The sequence below is a fragment of the Haemaphysalis longicornis genome, unplaced genomic scaffold (assembly GCF_048455015.1).
Source record: "Haemaphysalis longicornis isolate Haplotype H1 unplaced genomic scaffold, Haemaphysalis longicornis Haplotype H1 scaffold_4, whole genome shotgun sequence".
In the NCBI taxonomy this organism is placed as follows: domain Eukaryota; kingdom Metazoa; phylum Arthropoda; class Arachnida; order Ixodida; family Ixodidae; genus Haemaphysalis; species Haemaphysalis longicornis.
The window spans coordinates 48741782-48762888 of record NW_027526361.1 but is presented as its reverse complement, the minus strand read 5'-3'; the positions used below and the strand labels follow the sequence as shown (position 1 = coordinate 48762888).

The 21107-nt window shown below is 49.0% G+C and overlaps 1 protein-coding gene across 2 annotated transcripts in view; it reads left to right on the top strand.

Annotated features, from left to right (window-relative positions):
* The window catches only part of LOC144178664 (uncharacterized), a 170801-nt gene extending 163472 nt beyond the window's left edge, over positions 1-7329 (top strand). For both annotated transcript variants that reach the window (XM_077706673.1, XM_077706672.1), the window contains exon 2: positions 872-7329. In XM_077706673.1, the coding sequence (XP_077562799.1) occupies positions 872-1008 (137 nt within the window). In that variant the 3' untranslated portion in view covers positions 1009-7329. The remainder of the gene's footprint in view (positions 1-871) is intronic.
* Positions 7330-21107: the final 13778 nt, after the last annotated feature.

The window sequence follows — 21107 nt, the reverse complement described above, 5'->3', positions numbered from 1 at the left end:
ACATGAAGGGGGGGGGGGGGGTGGCGTTCTGTGGATAACGCCATTTTCTAAGGTCCTCCTGTATTGTCACGTAAACTCCTTGGCTCCCAAAGGCGCAATTATTACAGGAACGGCAAGGATAATGATTATGATGGCGGTGCTGTGCTGGGGCTGCTGCTGAGCAAGATTCCATTCCCTTGTGAGCACAAGCCCGGCATTGCGTGTGCGCAACCAGCGCCAACAACTGCTTCGCTTGGAATACTCCTATTCTTTTACGCAATTCCTAAAAGAGCCCCGTTGTTTTGCCTCGGTGGTCTAGAAGTACAATCCTGAGTTCTAGAACGAACGCCCCAAGTTCGAGCTCCAGCCATGGTAATACGTTTTTCAAAGGACCCGTGAAATTTCTTATTGTAAGGTGTTCTCTTAGCACAATTCTGCGCATTATTTATGTAAATAAAAGTGGTTAGGTATTTTTTAGGTCGGTTTAGAGGTGGGGCGCGGCATATCAACACGTTCAATTAACATTTTGCATCACCCCGGAAGCACCTGGCTTGCACCCACCTTGAAACGGAATATCGCTGCTGCTGAGGTTGATAGGCAGGTGACTGTGGACATCACAATTACGATGACATTGATGATGATGATGACGATAATGGTGATGGTGGTGGTGGCGGTGCTGATTTTTTATTATTATGATGATTATCATGGTGGTAGGGATTGGTTGGACTGCTGCTATTGGTGATGTGCAGATGCCGCTAATAATAATTATGGTAACTGTGATGCTGTTGTTGATGATGATGATGATGACGACGCCTTTCGACGCAATTGAAAGTCCATCTTCGTTTGTATGACGCATCTCTCTCTTCTCTCCTCCTGCCTTTCCCTCACGCAGTGCGAAAGGAGAACGAGAACCTGTTCCGGTTCCCGACGTCCACGGTGGCCACCACAACAACCACCGGTGTCGCCACGACGACCACAGCGACGACCAGCTTCCAGGAGAACGTGACGCTTAGCGCCGCCGTCGGCTGACCGCGAGGCTTCGAGTGCCGCCCCGAGGCCTGTCCCACGAGGCGCCAGGCCGCGGACGACTCGTTAGCGACGGAAGGACCCCTCGGAATGCCGAGAGCTGCGTGTGTGTGTGTGCGTGATTTCATCGGTGAACGGTGCAAAAAAACCTGGGAGTCGTTGCTAAGGTGTCGTAGAGAACTTCACGACGACGACAATCGTCCCCCGCCAAGCATCTGCGTGAGCTGCAAGAAGTGAGGCGTATTCTGTTTCAACAGATACGTCGCAACGGGTGGCGAAAGGTAACGGGCGTTTATGGTCTCCCACTCCCCTAGCGCCTTCAATCATACCCGAAGAGAAAAAAGAAACTTCAAGCCGCGTAAAAAAGCTCCCTTGGTGACCGTTTGGCGTCCGCCAAAATAGTCAGACGAACAGGAATTGTAGCAAAACAAAAAAAGGTACGAGAGAGGGGACTATTTGAATGGAAGCCCTGCCTTTGACGTGCGTCGTCAGCAGCGGTTGGAGGATCACTAGACTCGTTGGCTCTCGCAATCATCGCCTTGCAGTACCGCAGCCATCAACTCCCGGTTTTCTACCGTCGGTGATTGGAGTCACGACTGCCAGGCGCAATGTGTTGCTCAAAGGGGTGTCGGGCGCCCTCGGCTGTCATCCCGGTGGATTATGGGAAGGAACTGGGCTACGTCGGACTCGTCTCCCGCGCGGAAGCACCTTCCCAACGCTACGACTGCTGTGGTGTGTCGTTGTAAGCGTTGACTGAACGCAGTGGCTTCTCTAGTGTTTGGAGCTACAATGACGCAACTGCAGTGTGTGTGCGTGTCTGTCTACGCGATAGGAAACAGATGCGCTGAGCGTTCGCAGTCACCGCTGTCGTTGCACTGTGTTTTGGTTTCCTTTTCACTTTGGAGAACCAATTTCGGCCGACGTGAGCGTGGCGTGCAAAAGGGTTAAAAAAAAACATTTGCTCTCGTGCGCTTGTTTTGCTGTCGACCACGTCTTCGTTGTGCCCTTGATGTTTACATCTTGAAGAGGCAAAAGAAAAACTGCAGGGACCATGAATGAAGCTTCTAAAAGTCAAAGAAAGGAATCGTGTCAATTGCGATTTTGAGTATTAATTACAATTGCGTACTTACTTCATTAAAGGCAGATTGAATCGCTATCATACAGCCCCGTAGAGCGACTTGAGGTTTCACCTTCGTTTGTTTTATTTATTTTCTTATAAAAGAATGTGCCGGACATGCCCGAGCATTTTTTTTTTCGTGACGCCATATCTTAACAGCGGTCACTGTAATGCGGCACGACTATGCTAGCCACAACTACTTAACGCGTTGGTAAATTCCTACTATTTTAACTCTTCCATGTCTGTTAAACCAAATTCAACAGCGTAAGAGGCTGAAACGAGCTGTTCAAATAAATTAGTGCTGTTTTTACGGAGATGGTCACGTTGAAAATCACGGCATCGTTGTCTAAGAATTTAGTGGTGCCTACAACATGAACAACACAAAAAAATAACCCTTAGAAATTTTATTGTTGTCGGTTTGCATGACGCCTACCGAGTAAAAAAAAATACAATTTGCCAGTGGCAGTTCTGCCACACTCAGTCTTCTTTCATGGTCCCTATGGGCTGCGAGCTAGCCTTTTGCACCCGCGGTTAAATTTGACGAAAAACGGCCGAAACATGCCGTAGCTGCGTAGCGAATTCACGAATCGAAAACGCGTAACGGTGTTTAGGAATGCTATATGTAAATGTTACAGGAAAATGTCAACTTGTTATTGTCTTGCGGTCAGTGATAGTTTGTTTTGTAGACAGTGTGTACAGGTCTGCGTAGCAGTATTTGCGGCCAGTGAATTCCCAGCCATCGCCTGTAGAGAGCGGAGAAAGAGAAGAGTTTCTCGGAACGCACGCAAAATAAAGTATGGTTGCGTGACGGTGATGGAGACAAGAGATGTTCTCGTATCTCTGGCTTTACTAGCAAGCTAATATTAGAAAACAAAAGCAAGCGAACCCTTAGCGTGCGCCAAGCTTTGCGTAAAGACACCGTAGCCGTAGCGTGGGCTACGTTCTTTTTCTCCCATTCTGGCGATCTAAGGGCTCACCAAAAGGGTAAAATAAGGTGGAAATTGTTGTTATTAATATTTCATTTCTTGTAAAAGGTTACAAACTTCGCAGAAATTTCACGAGGCAAGCAAGAAGGCGTGATATCGCTTTCTTTGAAGGAGCCTTGACATAAGTAGTATATACTGCCAGGCATGACACTTTTTTATCAAGCTCTGCGGTGTTCATCTTGCACTATATCAACGTTAAGCCGCACTGTGGAAAGCGCTTCTTGATTCACCTTCACAGTATTGAAGCGCAAAACTAATTTCTTTTGTTACGTTTCTGGCTAAGACGGCTAGAAGTCAATACGAATTCGTTATAGCAGAGTGGAGTACCGGCCCCGGTACGGCACCCGGGATGCGGTGGGCGCGTCTGCGCACGCGCACATCAGGTTTCGTTCCTTTTGCGCATGCGCAGTCGCATCGGTCGGCTACCGTGTACCGTACCGACACCAGGGATGGTATTCTCGTGTTTTTTCGTTTTGAAAACGTCCGTTTTGCGTCTGTTTTATTGTGACGTACTTCCAGTTGTAGTCGGGCTTTGGGTTGACTTTTGCGCCACTGTTCTTGTACACACATTTTAAACGACTAAAGATATTTTAAACTATCTTTTATGAGTTTATTGTTCCGCCGGCGAACCAACAACAAAGCGACTGAAAATCGTCTGCTCCAAATTGTCTGCTCCGAGAATCCGCGGCTTATAACTCCACCGTGCTTGCAGGGCGTCACATCCGGGTGTTCGCTTTTAGCCAATGAGGGCTTGCTCAAAACGGGCGCTTTTGGGTTGAATTTTGCGCGAATTTTCTTGTACACAAGTCTTAAACGACGAAGAATATTTTAAACTATCTATCTTTTATGAGTTTATTGTTCCGCCAGCAAACCAACAACAAGGCGAAGAAAAATACTCTGCTCCAAATCGTCTGCTCCGACAAGCCGCGGCTCATAGCTTCGCCGTGCTTTGCAGGGCGTCACATCCGGGTGTTCGCTTTTAGCTAATGAGGGCTTTCTCAAAACGGACACTTTTGAAACGGACACAAAACGGACAAAACACGAGAATACCGCCCCATTTGTCGGCTATTACTCAGTGATATATACCCACATTAAAAACTGAAGTTGTCTGCTGTCGCAGTTACGGGCACACCAACGTTTTTTTTTAATTGCTGGTCGCAACAATTGCACATATAGAGCCGTGGCACATCAGCCCACATGGCCCACGGAGACAACCCCGCCGACACACAAAGTCGTGAGAGGAAGAGACAGGACGTGAAAACTGTGTGCGGGGCACACGAGACTACACAAGATACTATTCCCGTTTTCTACGAGCATTAAACTCCTGCAGTCACCGATCATAAAGAGCGTATATTCTAGCCATGAACAATAGAGTGAGCGTAGTCTGACAACAAATGCTAGGAGTGAAACCAAACGAAGCCTTTTCAACTTTAGTGAGAGCCGATCAGGTGTACATTCAGCTTGTTTTTTCACGATGTTGTCTTGACCTTCTTTTTAATTTCTAGTAAATTAAGTCACACGTGCTTACTGGGGGATACAAACAGATACTTCTGAAATGGTAAAAGAACTTACGGGATTGTCAGTACATTATTTTACCTTAACCTGGTCGTAAGCATCGCTGCTTATGACGTGGCCTGAAGAGACGTGTGGTGTTATTGCGCTGCTTTGAGCAGCAAAATTTTGTAGGTGGAAAGATTACTTGTTATTTAGTGCCATATAGGGTGAGTGACATTTTTGGGCACACAAGAGGAGACCTAAATGAACGTCGTACAAGAAAACGCACAATGTGCCACAACGAGTTAGAAATTATACAATCGCAGTCAGAAGTTTCGCCAGATAATTAACCCGCATTCATACACTTACTGGTGATTCCAGCCGTCGTAAATAAAAAAAAAACGGTTGTAAGCGCGGAATGAATGGAAAAGGTGTTTTTCGTTCATCAATTCTACTTTCCGTCTTACGGTGTGCAAACGTAGCACTGAGTCAAGATAATTCGTCTTAAATGGTTGCTTCATCGCGCATATGCGCCGCTAAATAACTAGCCGGAATGAAGCAAATACTATTCCGCTACAGCGTAGCTGCTCATGGCTCACAAATTGTCCTTACGTTGTGCTTCTCAAGTGTTTTTTTTTTCCTATCAAAGCTGACCATTCGGTCTGCAATCTGTGTAGTTCCGCGGATATGTCAAATCCCGCAGTATTAAGGAGTGGAAACTCGGGAAGTTTGAAATAAACTCGCAAAGTGTGCGCAAGTGTAGTGTAATTCAAAAATTCCACTTTATCAGTGCCCGGCTGCCAGGAACGCTGTTGAAGTTCCGTTGGGCAGTGGCGCGCTGGTAAGGGTACAAGGGTTTGCCTTGCGCCGCACGCAACTAAATCGATACGTGAACGCATACGGCATCCTTCATGCAGTATGCGATCTTAGCTGGGGGATGCAATACGAGCAGCAAAACTATATCAAGAGTCATTGTAATCACACGAGGCGTGAAGTGCCATAACAAAAAAAAAAAGAAAGAAATTATCTGCACATCAGTGCAAGCCTTTGGTTCGGCTTTTTGGATCACGTAATCATCTATGTTGATGCTTTCAACATTCAGTGTCAGTTCCAGTTTTGTGTACTTATCAAACCTCTGCATCGCACACCTGTGTTCGGTGTGATTGCCTTGCTCAGGAAGCATTCAGAACAACCAACTCCGGAATCGCAATAATCGGCAGAATTGATATCCGAAAAAAAAAAAAAAACACCGAAACACCGTTTAATCATCGTCACTTGCACTGCAGGCTCTGACCAACCGTAGTTTGTGGCTTGGCTGTGAAGTAACTGGAGCACTCACTACTTGTGATTTATTTGTTCACGTGTAAACGGCGTCTTTTTGTAAAACGCCGGCGACGACTGTAACTTCACACTCCTGACATTCAAGTTACGATGGCTCTTCCGTCCTCGCCAAATCGAGCGTGTGTCGTCTGTACTGCGTCTAAGCGAGCCCTTGCGGAACTGCAGTAATGGCGGGATTTTTGAAACACGCGCGCACAGTGCACCGCAGCTCTAATCGTTTTTGTCGCAGCGTTATCATAGCATTGTTGACTAGCACTGTGGTATTGGTGTGTTCTCGAGGCAGCGGGTTATACAATTGGCATTTCTTTGTGGTTATTTCTGTGCACAGGGCAGACGAGCAGTATGCGCCAACGACGGTTGTTTAGTGGATGGTAAAAAAATTAAGCAATGGCTGACGAAGGTCCCTTATAAACGCACTTACAATTATGTTGATAGACAAAAAAAATATATGGAGAAAAAAATAAATCTGGACAACTCGGGATGTGTTCAAGCATGCGTGAATCTTTTCGCTTCTCAAGGGCTGCTGCTGTCATTGGTGGGGCCAAGCTGTTCTTTTATGTTTGTTCGTTTACGCTACGTTTACATTGTGAAGAGAGCTCGAATTACTTTCCAGTGATTGTTCGCTTCGTGCACACGCTTTCTAGTTGTAGCTTTCGTCATTGATATACCAGAAACGACGCCGACACTGGCACTTTCCGCTGCGTCTGTGATCAATTTCACGCAGCAGTTTCGCTCTCTTAACAATTGCATATTGCCTTGCATTGCTGGTATACAAAACGCAGGTATTTAGAAGTTTGCTTTAACAAATTAGAATTTTTTGAAAACATTTTATTGCAAATAAAACTGGTTTACGCAGTTGCGAGCTGTTTATCATTAATTTTGTCTCCTTTTCACCTTGATGTATTATGGTTTGAAAGTCAATTAAAGGTGTACAAAATCCTCGTTATAACAAATTTCGTGGTACAGAAAAATGGTTTCGCTATAAGCGGTATTTCGTTAAAAGCGGAGATGATTTGCTCTCGATTTACTGCAGCGTGGACCATAAAACACTTAAAATAAAGTGATATTTCTAATAAAGTGAGTTCGTTACAACGAGGGTTTGCTGTGCAAGCTTATTAGCGCCTGCGGCGCTTGTCGTCACAGGCGACCGACACCATTCCACGGAGACAGCAGCGCGCAATTTGAGACGCGGAAAGAATTTGCTGAGCCACTTTCTTAAAAAGGAGCGTAAGTGTGTACAATATTTTGAGCCGTTCTCGTTCTGTTCAGCACCCAGTTACGTGCGTGCCAAAGCCATGTGTGGTGTTGTATTGCATTGTGCTACTCTTGTATATTTCTAGTCATTCATTAGGTTTATATTGCCAGAGAAGAATAAAATACCACAAACGACAAGGGACTCGTTGATTTCTTCAGCAGCGAATTATCCGCTCTTCGAAAACAACATGTCGCCGCACCACCGTTGAGAGGGCTGTACCTACAAAGCATCCAACTGGCTGCAACATGGAAAACTTCTCTACTATGCCGTAAGTACGCATGTCTCGACGGAGAAAAAAAAGTTAATCGGACAACAAAGGTTGAACAAATACCCGCCGCGGTGGCTCAGTGGCTAAGGCGTTGCGCTGCTGAGCACGAGGTCGCGGGTTCGATTCCCGGCCGCGGTGGCCGCTTTTCAGATGGAGGCGAAAAGCAAAAACGCCCGTGTGTACGAGATTTCGGCGCACGTTAAAGATCCCCAGGTGGTCAAAATTAATCCGGAGCCCTCCACTACGGCGCGCCTCATCGCCTGCGTTGCGTCGGCGCGTTAAACCCTACAATCTATCAAAGGTTGAACAAATGAACTGGGGCGAAGCGCGAACCTGCAACTGTTTATTAAAAAAAGCCAGCACCAACGGGGTGCTTGCGCGGCAAAAAAAAAAAACGAAAGAACAAATAAGAACCGGAAAGTTATGATAAGAAACCTACCTAGACGACAATAATGCATGCAAACACTGGCAAGATGCGTGTGGAAATGAGTGTATGCAAGATGATATCTTTCTCATGGTGGCGGCTCTCTTCGTTGTCGTCTAGAGGTAGGTCTGTTATCTTCACTTTCCGGTTCTTATCTGTTCTTATCGGGTTTTTTTGCCGCGCAAGCGCAACGTCCGCCCTTGTGTATATATACTTGTCGTGTCCCCCGTTTTTGTTGTCTTTTTTGATTAACCCTTGCAAGTTTGCGCTTCGTGCAAGTCCCTTTGTTGTACAATTCGTCTTATTATACCCGGCCCAATTCGATATGAAGCAGTACCAACTCGCCCCATTCTATGTCCTTTAAAAAAAAAATAACATGGACGTGGCATGCAAGATGTCTGTGAGGTGATTTGCGTGAGCGTTGGACAGAAATAAGAGTATCCCAGTCTAAAATCACAACAGGAATACCGCAAAAACCTAACAAGAATTCCTGTTGTTACGACAAACTCAACTGTTGTTACGACACACATTTCTGTTGTAACGGCAAAGTCAATTTTCTCAACGACAAACATTCCTGTAGTCCCAACACAACTGCCATTTCCGCTACTCTTCACAATGGGCAATAACAATCAAACCATGTGCAATTACTGATGGAACATCAGGATCACGACAAGACAGGAATTCGGTGCGACGAACATCAAAATCAGGGCACGAATACGACACACGACTGAACGCCAGAATCCCGACACGACAAGAATACGACAGGACGACGCTACGACACGAATACGACAAAACTACGGATTTTTTTTGTGTCGTCTTTTTCGACTGGGGTTCTGGTAAATATGACGCCAGAGAGGTATTAATTTGAGCTTGCGTACAGCTGTGTTTATGGTTTTCGGAGGGTCTTTTACATTAATGGGGAGTTGCGTTTATTCTACTGTAGGATCTTAGCATTGTCATATAGAACAGTAAGGTGCGCAATATGGTCTCACGTTCTCCCGTGCTATTTATCTCCGGACAAACGCCTCATGCCGCCTCCGCTGCTGCTGCGGACGAGGAGGAGCCAGAACACGCGCTGTGCATGCCGGGATCACCGATGAGCCAAGAGCAGACAACTTTTAGTTCGCGCTGCGGGCCCACCAACCCCTGTGACAGGTGGTCCTCTGAGGAACAGACAGCGTCACAGTCAACGCGACTCTCTGAAATTACCAATCTATATTTCGCGCCTGTTGCTAGTTTGTCATTTTTTCGCTCAGTGTCGCGCCAAGAGAGAGAAATTCACGCGATGCCATGCGCTTCAATAAACTGAGCTCTCAAAGAGACTATAGCGATAGCGTGCACCGCTATACCAGTCTGAAGATTACCATGGTGAAACAACGAATGTGCCATGTTAAAAGACTGCTGCAGCTCATTAGTCTATATAACGAAACAAATGCCGATAGTGATGCGATGCCGGGAGGCACTTCCCGCACTAATTGAACGATGGGCCCTGGCGATGTCATCCACCTGCCAGTACGGGTTGCTGGACCGCGTTAAAAGCAAATACCAATTTATTTGGGAGGGTTGACTCAATGAAGTGACGCCATCCCCGTGTGGCTCTTCTTACGGCGCGACGCATCAACGGCGCTTGCTGCAGTCAAGTGATGCCAAATGGAAATCGAAATGAGCATTCCCGGCGGCTTGTTTCTCACTGGGACATTGGGAGTTCAGTTCGGCTCTAACAGACCAATTCTAGTCAAACGTAAACCAGTGATTAGGGCCTACCTTCTGAAGCTAGCATGGTTCCCGGGGCCACACCGCTACCGAGGTTAAATGCTAAGGTAGGTTTTAGTCCACTGTCCTTTAAAAGGTTAAACGCAACACTTAAGTACGATGTTTCTAGATACATTTCTAAATCAACCTTTATAAATCTAGAAACGTCGCCTAATGAAGCCCGTAGTGTTGGCGCTCGGCTGTCAGCAGATGCACTTCGCTAATATCAAGCCCATATTTATGTTAGTTTAAAAGAACGCTGCGAATACCAGTTGCGAATTGATGTTTTGCATCAAGTATGCCTTATGTTTCCTTTTTACTCAACAATGTTGACAATTATGAATTATGTTTCCAGATTGAGTGATTAGGAAAGGCTTTGGCTATATAAACTTCTCGTTCAAGAATTCTTTTAATTTTTGGCCGGATGGCTGAATCGAGGGACGCACGGACGGACGGACGGACAGACAGACAGACAGACAGACAGACAGACAGACAGACAGACAGACAGACAGACAGACAGACAAAAATTTTCCGGTATAAGTAGCCCAAGAAAGACTATCGTCTTTAAAAGATTCTAGGGTGCCTATGATTGACTAAAAACAACAAAGTAAACAGGTGAAACCAATTACAGGTTTGTCGACGTTCCTGTTACTGCTTTCATTATGCATAATCTTAAATGATTGGTTTCGTTTGTGGTTTGTGGGAAAGGAAAAGGAAAGGAAGTGCACTGGGGATATTTTTGAGCTCGGCAGGGAGCTCACCCTCATACAACTCTGTGAAGGGTAGGGGAAGTAGATAGGCAGTGAAAGGATTAAGTGTAGTGTTAGATAGAGAAAGATATAAAGAGAGGAGAAAGAATAAGAGATAGGGCTGTCAGTCCGGACTCCCCAGTCAGTACCACTGCATTACGGGCTACAGTCACTGCGTGAGGCCGGTCGTCTCCAGGTAATGGAGCAGATGGGCGAAGACTTTCCGTTGGGTTGCCGCAGGCACCTTCAAAACAGAACGTCCTCCATGCCGGCGCTGGGAAGGCCTTGACGCTGGAGCGCACGGTGGAGCTCTGCTCTGGGCGCCGCGTTGTTGGAGCAGAAAAAGAGTAGGTGCTCCAGCGTCTCCGGTTCCGAACAGTCCGCACATGTAAGGGAGTCCTTGCGCCCATGTCGTACAGGCGCTCCGCCACATTGCAGCAGTCGAGCCGCATATGGAGCAGGAGGCCGCGGACGTCCCTGCTGATGCGTGCAGGCAGCGGCCGCGGCGCCAAGCCTCTCACAAACCGAGGGTCGGGTCGTCGGGGTGCATCGTCTACACCATGCGGGCCAGGACGATGCGGCCCTTGTGGAAGGCCGTAACGTCCCGGGAAATTGGGGTGCCCTCCTGGTGGGCCTCCCTGGCCCGGGCGTCGGTGTTCTCGTTTCCCTGGATGCCATTGTGGCCCGGCAGCCAGTGGAGCCGCAGGTCGCACCCTCGGGAGGCCACAGTGCGCAGCTTGGTTGCAAGGCAGCGCTCCGGGTAGCCGCTGCTCTTAGTGGGTTGATCGGCCGCGTGCAGCCGCAGCAGGGCAGTCCTGGAGTCCGTGAGGATGACTGCCTCGGGGTGGTTATGGGGCCCCCTCTCTAGGAGGAGGTCGGCCGCCAGGTATTGCACGGCCAGCTCCGCCTGTGTGAAGAAGGCGGGGAAGGGCAGGCGGCAGCTCCGGCTGGCTCCCAGCTCAGGCACCACGCACGCAGTCGCCGCCTCACCCGTGCTGTGCTTGACAAAGCTGTCGGTGAAACGATGCAGGTAGCCGCTCAGATCGTACTGCAGGAGGGCGGCCGTAACGGGGCGAATGGCCTGCGGCGGTGTGGTCCGCTGGTTGCGGACTCTGCGAAAGGCCGTGGTGATCCGCAGGAGCGCCCCAGTGTCTGGTGGTGGCGGCTCCAGGAGTGGTTGGTTCGACATCTCGATGCCCTTCTCGACGATAGCGCGCAGCGCTTCCATGTGCGAGTTAGGCCGGCCATGGAACCTTTGTAACGGAAAACTAAAGTAATTATCAATAACTTCGCGACAGCACAGCGGTGGCGAGGCAGTGGAAGTGGTAAGCGAATATATCTACTTAGGCCAAGTTGTGACCACGGATCCCAACAATGAGGCAGAGATAATTAGGATGAGAATGGGGTGGAGTGCATATGGCAGACATTCTCAAATAATGAATGGCAGCCTACCATTGTCCCTGAAGAAGAAAGTGTATGACAGCTGCATCTTACCGGTACTCATCTACGGGGCAGAAACTTGGAGGCTCACTAAGAGGGTTCAACTTAAATTGAGGACGACTCAGCGGGCAATGGAGCGGAAGATGATAGGTGTAACATTAAGGGAAAAGAAGAGAGCGGAGTGGGTCAGGAAACAAACGTGTGTTAAGGACATATTTATTAGTAGAAATTAAGAAGAAGAAATGGGCGTGGGCAGGGCATGTAATGCGAAGGCAAGATAACCGTTGGTCATTAAGGGTAACAGAGTGAATCCCTAGAGAAGGCAAGCGTTGCAGGGGGCGGCAGAAAGTTAGATGGGCAGATGAGATCAAGAAGTTTGCGGGGATAAATTGGTCGCAGTTAGCCCAGGACCGGGGTAATTGTAGATTAATGGGAGAGGCCTTTGCCCTGCAGTGGGCGTAGATCGGCTGGTGATGATGGAACGTCTGCAAGAGGGAAGCCCCGTTGCGTGCGGTCAGCAGGCGCTGAATGTGCCGCAGCCCCGTCTGCAAGGCCCACATCTCGATGGGCCAGGTGCCCGCCTTTGGTAAAGTGCCCGCTACGGGAATGTGGAAAAAATATGCGTTTCCATAAAAATAAAAACAAAATAAATAAAAAGCGGGAACAAATCTGCAGCAGCATAGCTAGCACAGGTTACAGCCAATTATAAAAGTAAATGAAAAGGGAGCCAGGCCGAAAAAAACATTTAGACAGTAAGCCAATCAGGAAAAAAACGACGTCCTTGCTTCAGTCGGCGGCACACAACAGAGAACTAGCACATTTGTTATAATACACAATAGAATAACTACCACACAGAACACCTGTTTCCCGAACCTCACTTTAGAGAAAGTAGTCCCTTCCTCCTCCCCCCCAACACAGTCCCCATTTGATAGCCCCATGTCCCAAACGAACAGTTAACTAAGCACAGCTGCACCACCCCCTTCCCGCTCGACGCCCCTACGCACCGTCCAGAAGGCCCAGTTCTCTCACAGACTCCCCACCACAACGTTCCAACCCCAACAAACACACATACGCACACACAAACCCCAAGACATGCGTCTCTACCAAGTCCCATCCCCAGTCCCTAGGCACCAACAAAAATTCACCCGCATTTCCCCGAAGGGGAGCATGGGGAAGTGCGAATGCACGGGTGATGCCATGAGGGGGAGTTATGTTGAACTGTGTTGGCATTCGCCCGTTAGTTGCATTTAACACCCCCGCGTGATCAAGTGGGGATTCACACACCCCGTTAGTCGTTCTCTGGAAATCTTGGTGAATTAAAGTGTATGTTCGAGGAGATCACACACACACGCAAGTAAAGTGAAACGACAGTATTCTTTATTCAGCACTTGTTGGTGTTGTCGTTGTAGTTGACGGTCATTATGACCGCCTTGTGGTCACTGAAATGTACGGTCAAGAGTTGTTGCAAGACCGCGCGTATCAGACAGTTCCTCGCAAAGGCCAGGTCGATGTAGCTGCCGTTGATGGTGGTGGGAGCCTCTAGCGGTAGGCACGTCATGGAGTGGTTGGCGAGCATGTATTCCATCAACCACTCGCCGCCCTTTCGCACGTCCACGTTAAAGTCCCCAACAACCACGACCGGGTCCGAGGGCTTTACGCGCCTGGCCACACTCTCCATCGCCGCGTCCACGTATTCGACGACGTCGTCGCGCGAGATGTTTGGCGCAAGGTAGAGGGTGACGACCACGATTCCGTCGCCCGAGTACGCGTCGGTGTAGACGGCACTGTACGGCGACTCGTCCCTGACCGGCGAGGTGGACACGGCGTGCGACACGAGGTTCGCGTAGACGTGACCGACGAGGTAGACGCCGCAGTACTCGCCCCGACTTCCGCTCCTGGCGAAGCAGCAGTCGTCGATGGGGAAGTGGGAATGCACGGGTGATGCGAAAGAATTCTTCTTGGCCAATCGCCCTAAGTGGGTATGTGCTAAAGAAATTAGGAACTCTTCTTGGCCAATCGCCCTAAGTGGGTATGTGGTGCGGATGGACGGACGGCGGTGGACGCGTGATTCAGGGTCGCTTAAGAAGTGCATTCGCACTTAAAAACTTCACCCTCCCCCATCCCGTCACACTACCCCAGTACTTGGCCACACTCTCAGCCGTCTTCAACTTGGACATCCCGAATAAATCAGTTCTCAGTTCACCACTACACCGAATACGTCCGACGCCATCTTGTATTCTTCTTCTCTAAGACTGACAAGTCGTTGAAAAATAACTCACAGGAAGAACTCCATCCAACACTGCAGCCTACAACCAATCAAAATGCAGGCTTGACCCTGGGCAAAAGCAGCTTCTCCGCAAATAAAGTCACCGCGAAGAACTCCAGAAAGCCGACCAAGGACCCCTCAGGGAAGATGCGCGAGCCCCCGGCGACCGAACCGTGTAGAGCCGAGCCCGCGGGGTCCTGAGCCTCCTGATTCGAGGCTACCACAACCAGCCACCTCCACTGGACAACCTGCAAAGAACAAAGAAAAGAAAACCAGCAGAGCCGCTGGTTTTCAGACACCACTAACAGCCAGACCCCAATCCTCCATAGGAAAGCAAATATTGAATAAACGCAGTATTCCCACACGAGCCAATCTCCATCTTCCAAGACGCTTTCCTTACACCTCTATGAGAGAGTGGACATGAGACAGATCCACACTAAATAGAAGTAGTGGAAAACTAAATAACGCCTAGCATATGTCGCAAAGTAACTGCGCAACTCCGTAGACCTTGACAGGGGATCAACAGCTGCAGACCTAGCCGTCAAAAAGTAAACGTTATTAAAACCGTCCAATCCCCCCCATGAAAAATACTACTATATACTCGTATAGGGGACTAACCAAGGGCAGCGGTCACCCAGCAAATACAAAACATGCCAATAGGTCGAAATACCGCCTAAGAATAACCCCTAACTAATGTAGGAACCTGGCCAGGGAAACGTTCAGCGGTTAGCAGATGACCCAAACCGGACTATTTCATTCGTAGTGTAAAATAGGAAACCCTAGCCAGTCTTCCCATCTTAGAAAATTGAACGCATACACATTCACGAGATTGACCATACCAAACAAGTCTAAACCATCCATACGGAAAATGGGCATTAAAAATACACCAATCCGACGATAGGTACCTGTCATATAACCCCGTAGACCCGGACATAAGACTATCAGCACTAACTGTAACACTCCTAGAGCGACCGACAGAGGACCAGTCAATCCCTGCACCGTAGAAATAATACTGCACACCCTTGCAGGGGATTCACCAAAGGTACAGTCACCCACCGTATATATAGATTTAAATTGGCCTAAAAGGACGGAGTGTCTACCAATAATACCCCGATCCACGCAAAAGAACACCAGTGCATTGCACAGCAGACCAGGACCAAGAAACAGCCTGACTCTATCGTATTATGAACCAGCACACAGGGCCTTTCAAATTTAACATATGCCACGCTATACATTACAACCGCCAAGTGGTAAAGGGAGAAGCACGAACACCCACTTCGCCCTACCTCAAAAAAAGGACGTGAGAAATGATAACCGGCATGTCACAATAACCCAACTACAACGGTCCCAATTTATAACTCCAGCCCATAATTCTGTTGTCGTACCACACACACTTCGCCACCACCATCCCTGAAGAAGTGCAGTCCTTCACAGTGAGTGACCAGGGAGAGTCAGTATCGGCATATGACAGAACAAACGCAGTGAAAAAACCATTGAGTGTCATGCTCCGTCCCACACTCCACACGTACGTTCCTCTAACCCAAAGGACCAGCGGAGAGGAGAAATCTCCCTTCGATGGACACGGGACCAACGCGTCACGATTGGGAGCCCTTAAGCGGACCGGTGATGCGACCCTATATAACTGGGTCCAACCGCCGGTCTCATAGCGGGGCCCAAACCCCACTCTTTTATAACGCCCATTAATCGGCTGCGCCGCCGAGCTCCCAACACGTACAAACCGGAGCCCTAGAGGCCACCCGGCGGGCAGGAAACTCCCGTCGAGGGCTGAATACCCTCTCGTCACGTGGGGGCTCCACACGCATACTACCGGACCACGCAGCTGGCGACCAAAGAGTCAGCCAAGGAGAGCATCTGTGGGGGACATCTGCTCATTGATATGCCGCATCATGCCTCGCCATATCTCGACTGCTCTCCGGTTCCCCCGTATGGCGGGATGAATGCTAGGGGAGATTACAGAATTACAGTTCTGCTCTAATTGCTGCCGAAAGGCAGTAGTGCCGGCACTGGAACACATGAAGTGATCTATGCCAGTGCAATCTGCTCCACAGAAGCACGTTGAGGAGGGCAAAAGTGATTCTGTGTAAGTAAAATGAGAAGCGGATCACAAGAAAAACCATCTGCCTTGGCGGAGGAAAGTCGGGTGGCAAATTTAAAACATCCGGAACCCACTTAAAAGGCTCCGTATTCCTATGACTCATTAGCCAACCCAATTGCCAATTGTTAATTTGCGCGGAGAAAGCAGACCGAATTACCCGTTCAGAATATCGTCCTGCTAGTAAGGTACCCTGTGAACAGGAACGCCCGACTAGATGATCAGCCACCTCATTGCCCAGCAAGCCCTGGTGCCCTCTCACGTGGGACAGGTGTACCGGTGTCTTTCTCGAAGTCTCACTCGAAAGCCGAGAATAAAGTTGCTTAGTGTCGGCTACCTCTGCACTTCGACACTGAATCGACTGCAGCACCATGGTGTAAGTACATACATCGGTCGCGTGGACTTGAAAAGTCCCAAAACTAACTTCTTGGCGCAATTTACAAAAATGGCTGCGGCTTAACTCAGCTAACCTTGGATATGCAAAGCAAAAGCTTGGCTTAGTCTGGTTCAGTCTTGGTTTCGCTTGGTTAAACCTTTGATTTAGCTGTATTTCTGACCACGTCTCAAAGCCGTTGTGTTCCGTGCAATGCTCACAGGAGGAGGCCGGGCGAACACGGCGTTCGCCGGAGCGATCGCGGCGTTCATTTATGGCGAACGCACCGTTCCTCTTCGCGGGGTGCGAGACGAGTCGCGTTGCCCGAAACGACCCAGCGCCACATGCATGGGAGGCTGCGGGGGTGGTTGGCTGCCTCGGCCTCAGCGGCGGTGGTAACCGCTGTCGGCGTCCGCAGGCGCCAAAAGCGGGCCCTGCGAATCGCGCGATGCACTTCGAGGAGTGTGTCGCCGGGGGTGTGTCTCCGGTCAAAAAGTCATCCTCCACGAAATCGGCGCACGAAAGTAGCCAAGCTTTGCTTCAAAAGCTTGAATAAGCACGATGGGCCTCCAAAACGGAACAAGTGAGCGGCGTCCCAGTTAGTGCGTCTAGAACTTCAGGTCGAACAGTTCTAACTGCTCCGGTGACTGCCAATAACGGAAGACGCTGAATCGACTTAAACTTTGCTTTCAAATACATAGATGGAGAGTCCGGTCACCAAGCTGAGCAGGCATACGAAATAACCGGTAAGACCAATTTATTGTATAACTGTTTAAATTTAGACTTGGGAACACGACAATGCATGTATAAAAACCGTAAAAGCCTCTGTTTCGTAACCTATACTTTAGTCTTTAGGTAATTGGCGTGCGGCATACATGTAAACCATGGGTCTAGTATGACTCCAAGCAGCTTCATCTCGGTGACTCTTTTCAAGCTTACGGCACCTATACGAATGGTCGGAAGTCGGACGGGCCATGCTAACTATCCCATTGGGGAAAAGCATATACCGGCATTTGTCCGAGTTTAGAGGAACCTTAACGCTTCCCGCCCGCGTCTGAGCAGTCTGCAGCGCCAGATTGGCCACGGGCTCCACATTGCTGCGTTGACCTCCAGACACCACGAGGACTATGTCGTCAGCGCGAGCTTGCACATACACACCCTCGGGAAAAGGAGCCTCCCAGAGTCCGTGGATGACCACATTCAAGAGAAGAAGACTAAGGGGAGACCCCTGTGGACTACCAATGGTCGCCGCCTCCGAGACATGTCCTCCGTGCGGGTTATGAAAACCACCTCCCTACCCGAGAGAAAGAATTTCAATAGTAGATACAGGTTAGACGGACATGAGTGCCTACGGAAAAATTTAATACCACCGGCACCGGGTGCCACAAGGAATAAAAAGCTCCTTGGAAATCTAATGAAATTAAACCCTAATGCAGTAATTTTTGCACCGATCCTGAAGTACCGATTTCAAATTGTGTAGTGCCAAAGTAGTACTTTTAGCAAGCGTGCACACAGACGTGTCATGCTGTCCGCCAGTTATTGCATATTGCTTGAGAAGCGTCCTACCTCACCGTTGCATGGCGCAGAGAAGAGCATTTAAAGCACATCGGCACGTAGGGGTTCTCACTCAATACACAAGAGGTCCAACCGATATGCAACTTGCCACGGAGAAACCTCAGCAATGTGAGCTTCTGTTTCATGTCTCTCTGTGAATACCGTGCCATGCCTGAATTCGTCTACCGGGATTCTGAGATCATTTTGGGCGTTTATTTGATTAAGCAGTATGGCGGGAACTATTGTTGAATCCACCCCTGAAATTTTTAACTGTGGAAGGCGCCGAATAGGCTTGCGGACCTCTATAACCGAACGAGTTACTGGTGTCGACACGATGGCTTGTTCCAAATTATCTATATAAGTACTCACCTTCGAAGTTACGGTGAGTCCCGCGCGCGCGATGGCTTGAATGTCACCGGGTCAACCCCGATGTCTGCTGGGTTGAAGGTCGACTTCAAAAGTGTTACAATGTCGCTCGCCGGGGAAGCCAAGGGGAGCCGTCAGCCTCAGATGCAAAGCATGCTCCTGCCGGCCGCCTCCCACCGAAGAAGCAGCCGGCGAAACCGGAGGGGCAGGAGGCATGGCTCCCGATCGGCCGGCCACATCCACGTCCCCGACCACCAAGTCCTCGTCTTCCGACCGAGAAGGGTGATCGCGCACTACGTCAAGCTGCCGCCCGAACTCGAGCACTTGACCCTCCGCACTAGCCTTACCTGCAGTCAGCGACATAACAATTTTTGCATTTTGAAAGAAAGCCATCACTTTATCCCTCACCAGGCAAGGCACCTTATTGCGGGGACCATTTATCAAAACCGAGAGGCTCTGACCGAGAACTGAAACATCATCTACTGGTTAATCCCCAACTGTGAAGGAATTGGCCCCTAGCATACCCATCAGAGGGACTGACCAGGTCAACAGCGCTCACACTTAAAGGAGCCATGAAGACAAAATACAAGTTGGGTTTATTAGAAAGACTGCTTAGTCCCGATAACAATGATACCAATATCGTCGCAATCTTCGAACAAATAGCGGAGATATTGAAGAAAACGTGTGAAGCTGTCGCGACCCCCTAGCCAATTTCCCGCAACTTTTCTATGACGTCACGGAACCTTGTTTGCGCGATTGGCGGCCGCCTAACTGACCTGTCGCGACGACACATGACTGGACGTCTGTAATGGGGCCTCTAGTTCCATTTGACTGCATCACTTGAATGCTAACGTGCAGTTAACGCACTGAAAATTATGTTTTATTGTTGGCCCGTATGAAGTCATTCTTGCTCATAACACGTCACTGTGGCGCAAAATTTGAAAGTTTTTAAATACTTCTTGCTTTTTTTTCGTTAAAAAAACATCTTTTGTGGCTCTAATGGTGTTGAGTGAGATACTGAATTCTAGTTCTTTCAAATTAAACGAACTTGTATTTTCTCTTCATGGCTCATTTAAGCAGGCGCAGTGGGATCGTCCACAGCTGATCGGTCTGCTGCCTCCACCGCCGAAATCCAGACCCCCCTCCCCGGTACCTACCTAACTACACGTACGCGATACAGATCTCGCTTCTGCCGAACCCAAATCCATCCTTCGTCCCCATGAACACACAACCGCCGAATCATTAAACTCCGCTAAAAGACCACCTATCCACCTCAAACCGCCGCCGCCATTAAGCCTAACCTCCGAATCACGCACAATTCTGCCTCAAGGTCTCATACCCACACCAACTCCCACCATAGCGAGGGACACTAAACGTTAATACACAGATTCCTTATCCATACAAAGCACAAAAAAGGAATTATCTCACCAAAATTATGCCAAAATTAAGAGCCGAGAAGCAGGATCTTCTTGCCTGCACTAGTGCTGATAATGATCCACGATACTGATGAACCCTCCCGAGAGGTCTGGGTGGCTAACTCCTCCCGACCCCTGATCGCCCTGCTGGAACTGGAGGCGGACTGGGGGCTGCCGCTGTGGTTCCAGCACGACCTCTTACCTCGTGGCGTAATGCGCTGTCACATTATTCGCATGAGTCAGTCCGCCGTTGGTGATTTGTGGCCCACAATTCATAGTCTTGACTGTGTATTCGGACGTATACCCTCTTTACGTCGAGGCGGCGGTCAGTGGAATCATGAAGGACAGGCCGCCTTCTAAATCCTTTCACACGTTTCTCAGGCGCAGTGAGCCAATTCAGAGATGTTCTCGGCAACCTCAGCGCCACCACTAGCGAGCCTTTGGTCAAGCCATTATTAAGCGAACTGTGAACGCTGCCTTCTTACCTGTCTCGACTTACAGTTGACGACTTGTGAACACTCTCCGATCTGGGTACTAGAGTGACGCCCAATAACAGTCGATTACGTGTTGTACGTTAGGAACAACGTTATCTACATCTGCTGAGCTTCATACCATCAAACAAGCACTTCGCTACATTCTCCACCAGCAGCCAGCACAGTGGGTAATCTTCACAGATTCGAAGACAGCGCTGCAAACTCTTCGACGTGCCAGCTGCTTCAGCATTCACGAACATATATCCCGTGATGTCTCCTACCTAAATCATCTAGTCTGCATCGCCGGGCACCACCTGATACTGCAGTGGATCCCTGCCCACTGCGGCATCATAGGCAATGAAAAAGCAGATGAGGCTGCCAAGAGAGGATTACGACTGTGGAATGTGAGGAACATTTTCTTCACGAAGCACGATGCCTCGAGACTAGCAAAGGAGCTTGTTTTCAGGGAAAGAAGCACCTTTTGGTCTCTCCCGGAAATCCAGCACCCATTCCTGCATCATGTCGATCCAACTTTGGCACTGAGGTTACCGGAGCGACTTTCACGTCGGCTAAAGACTTTGCTCCATCGATTACGTCTTAACGTAGCCCTCACAAATACCTACCGATATCGCCTTGGCCTAACCTCGAAGCCGTATCGTGACAACTGCGGTTCACCAGAAACCGTCGAGCATATTTTACTAGAGGCCGTAGGGCAA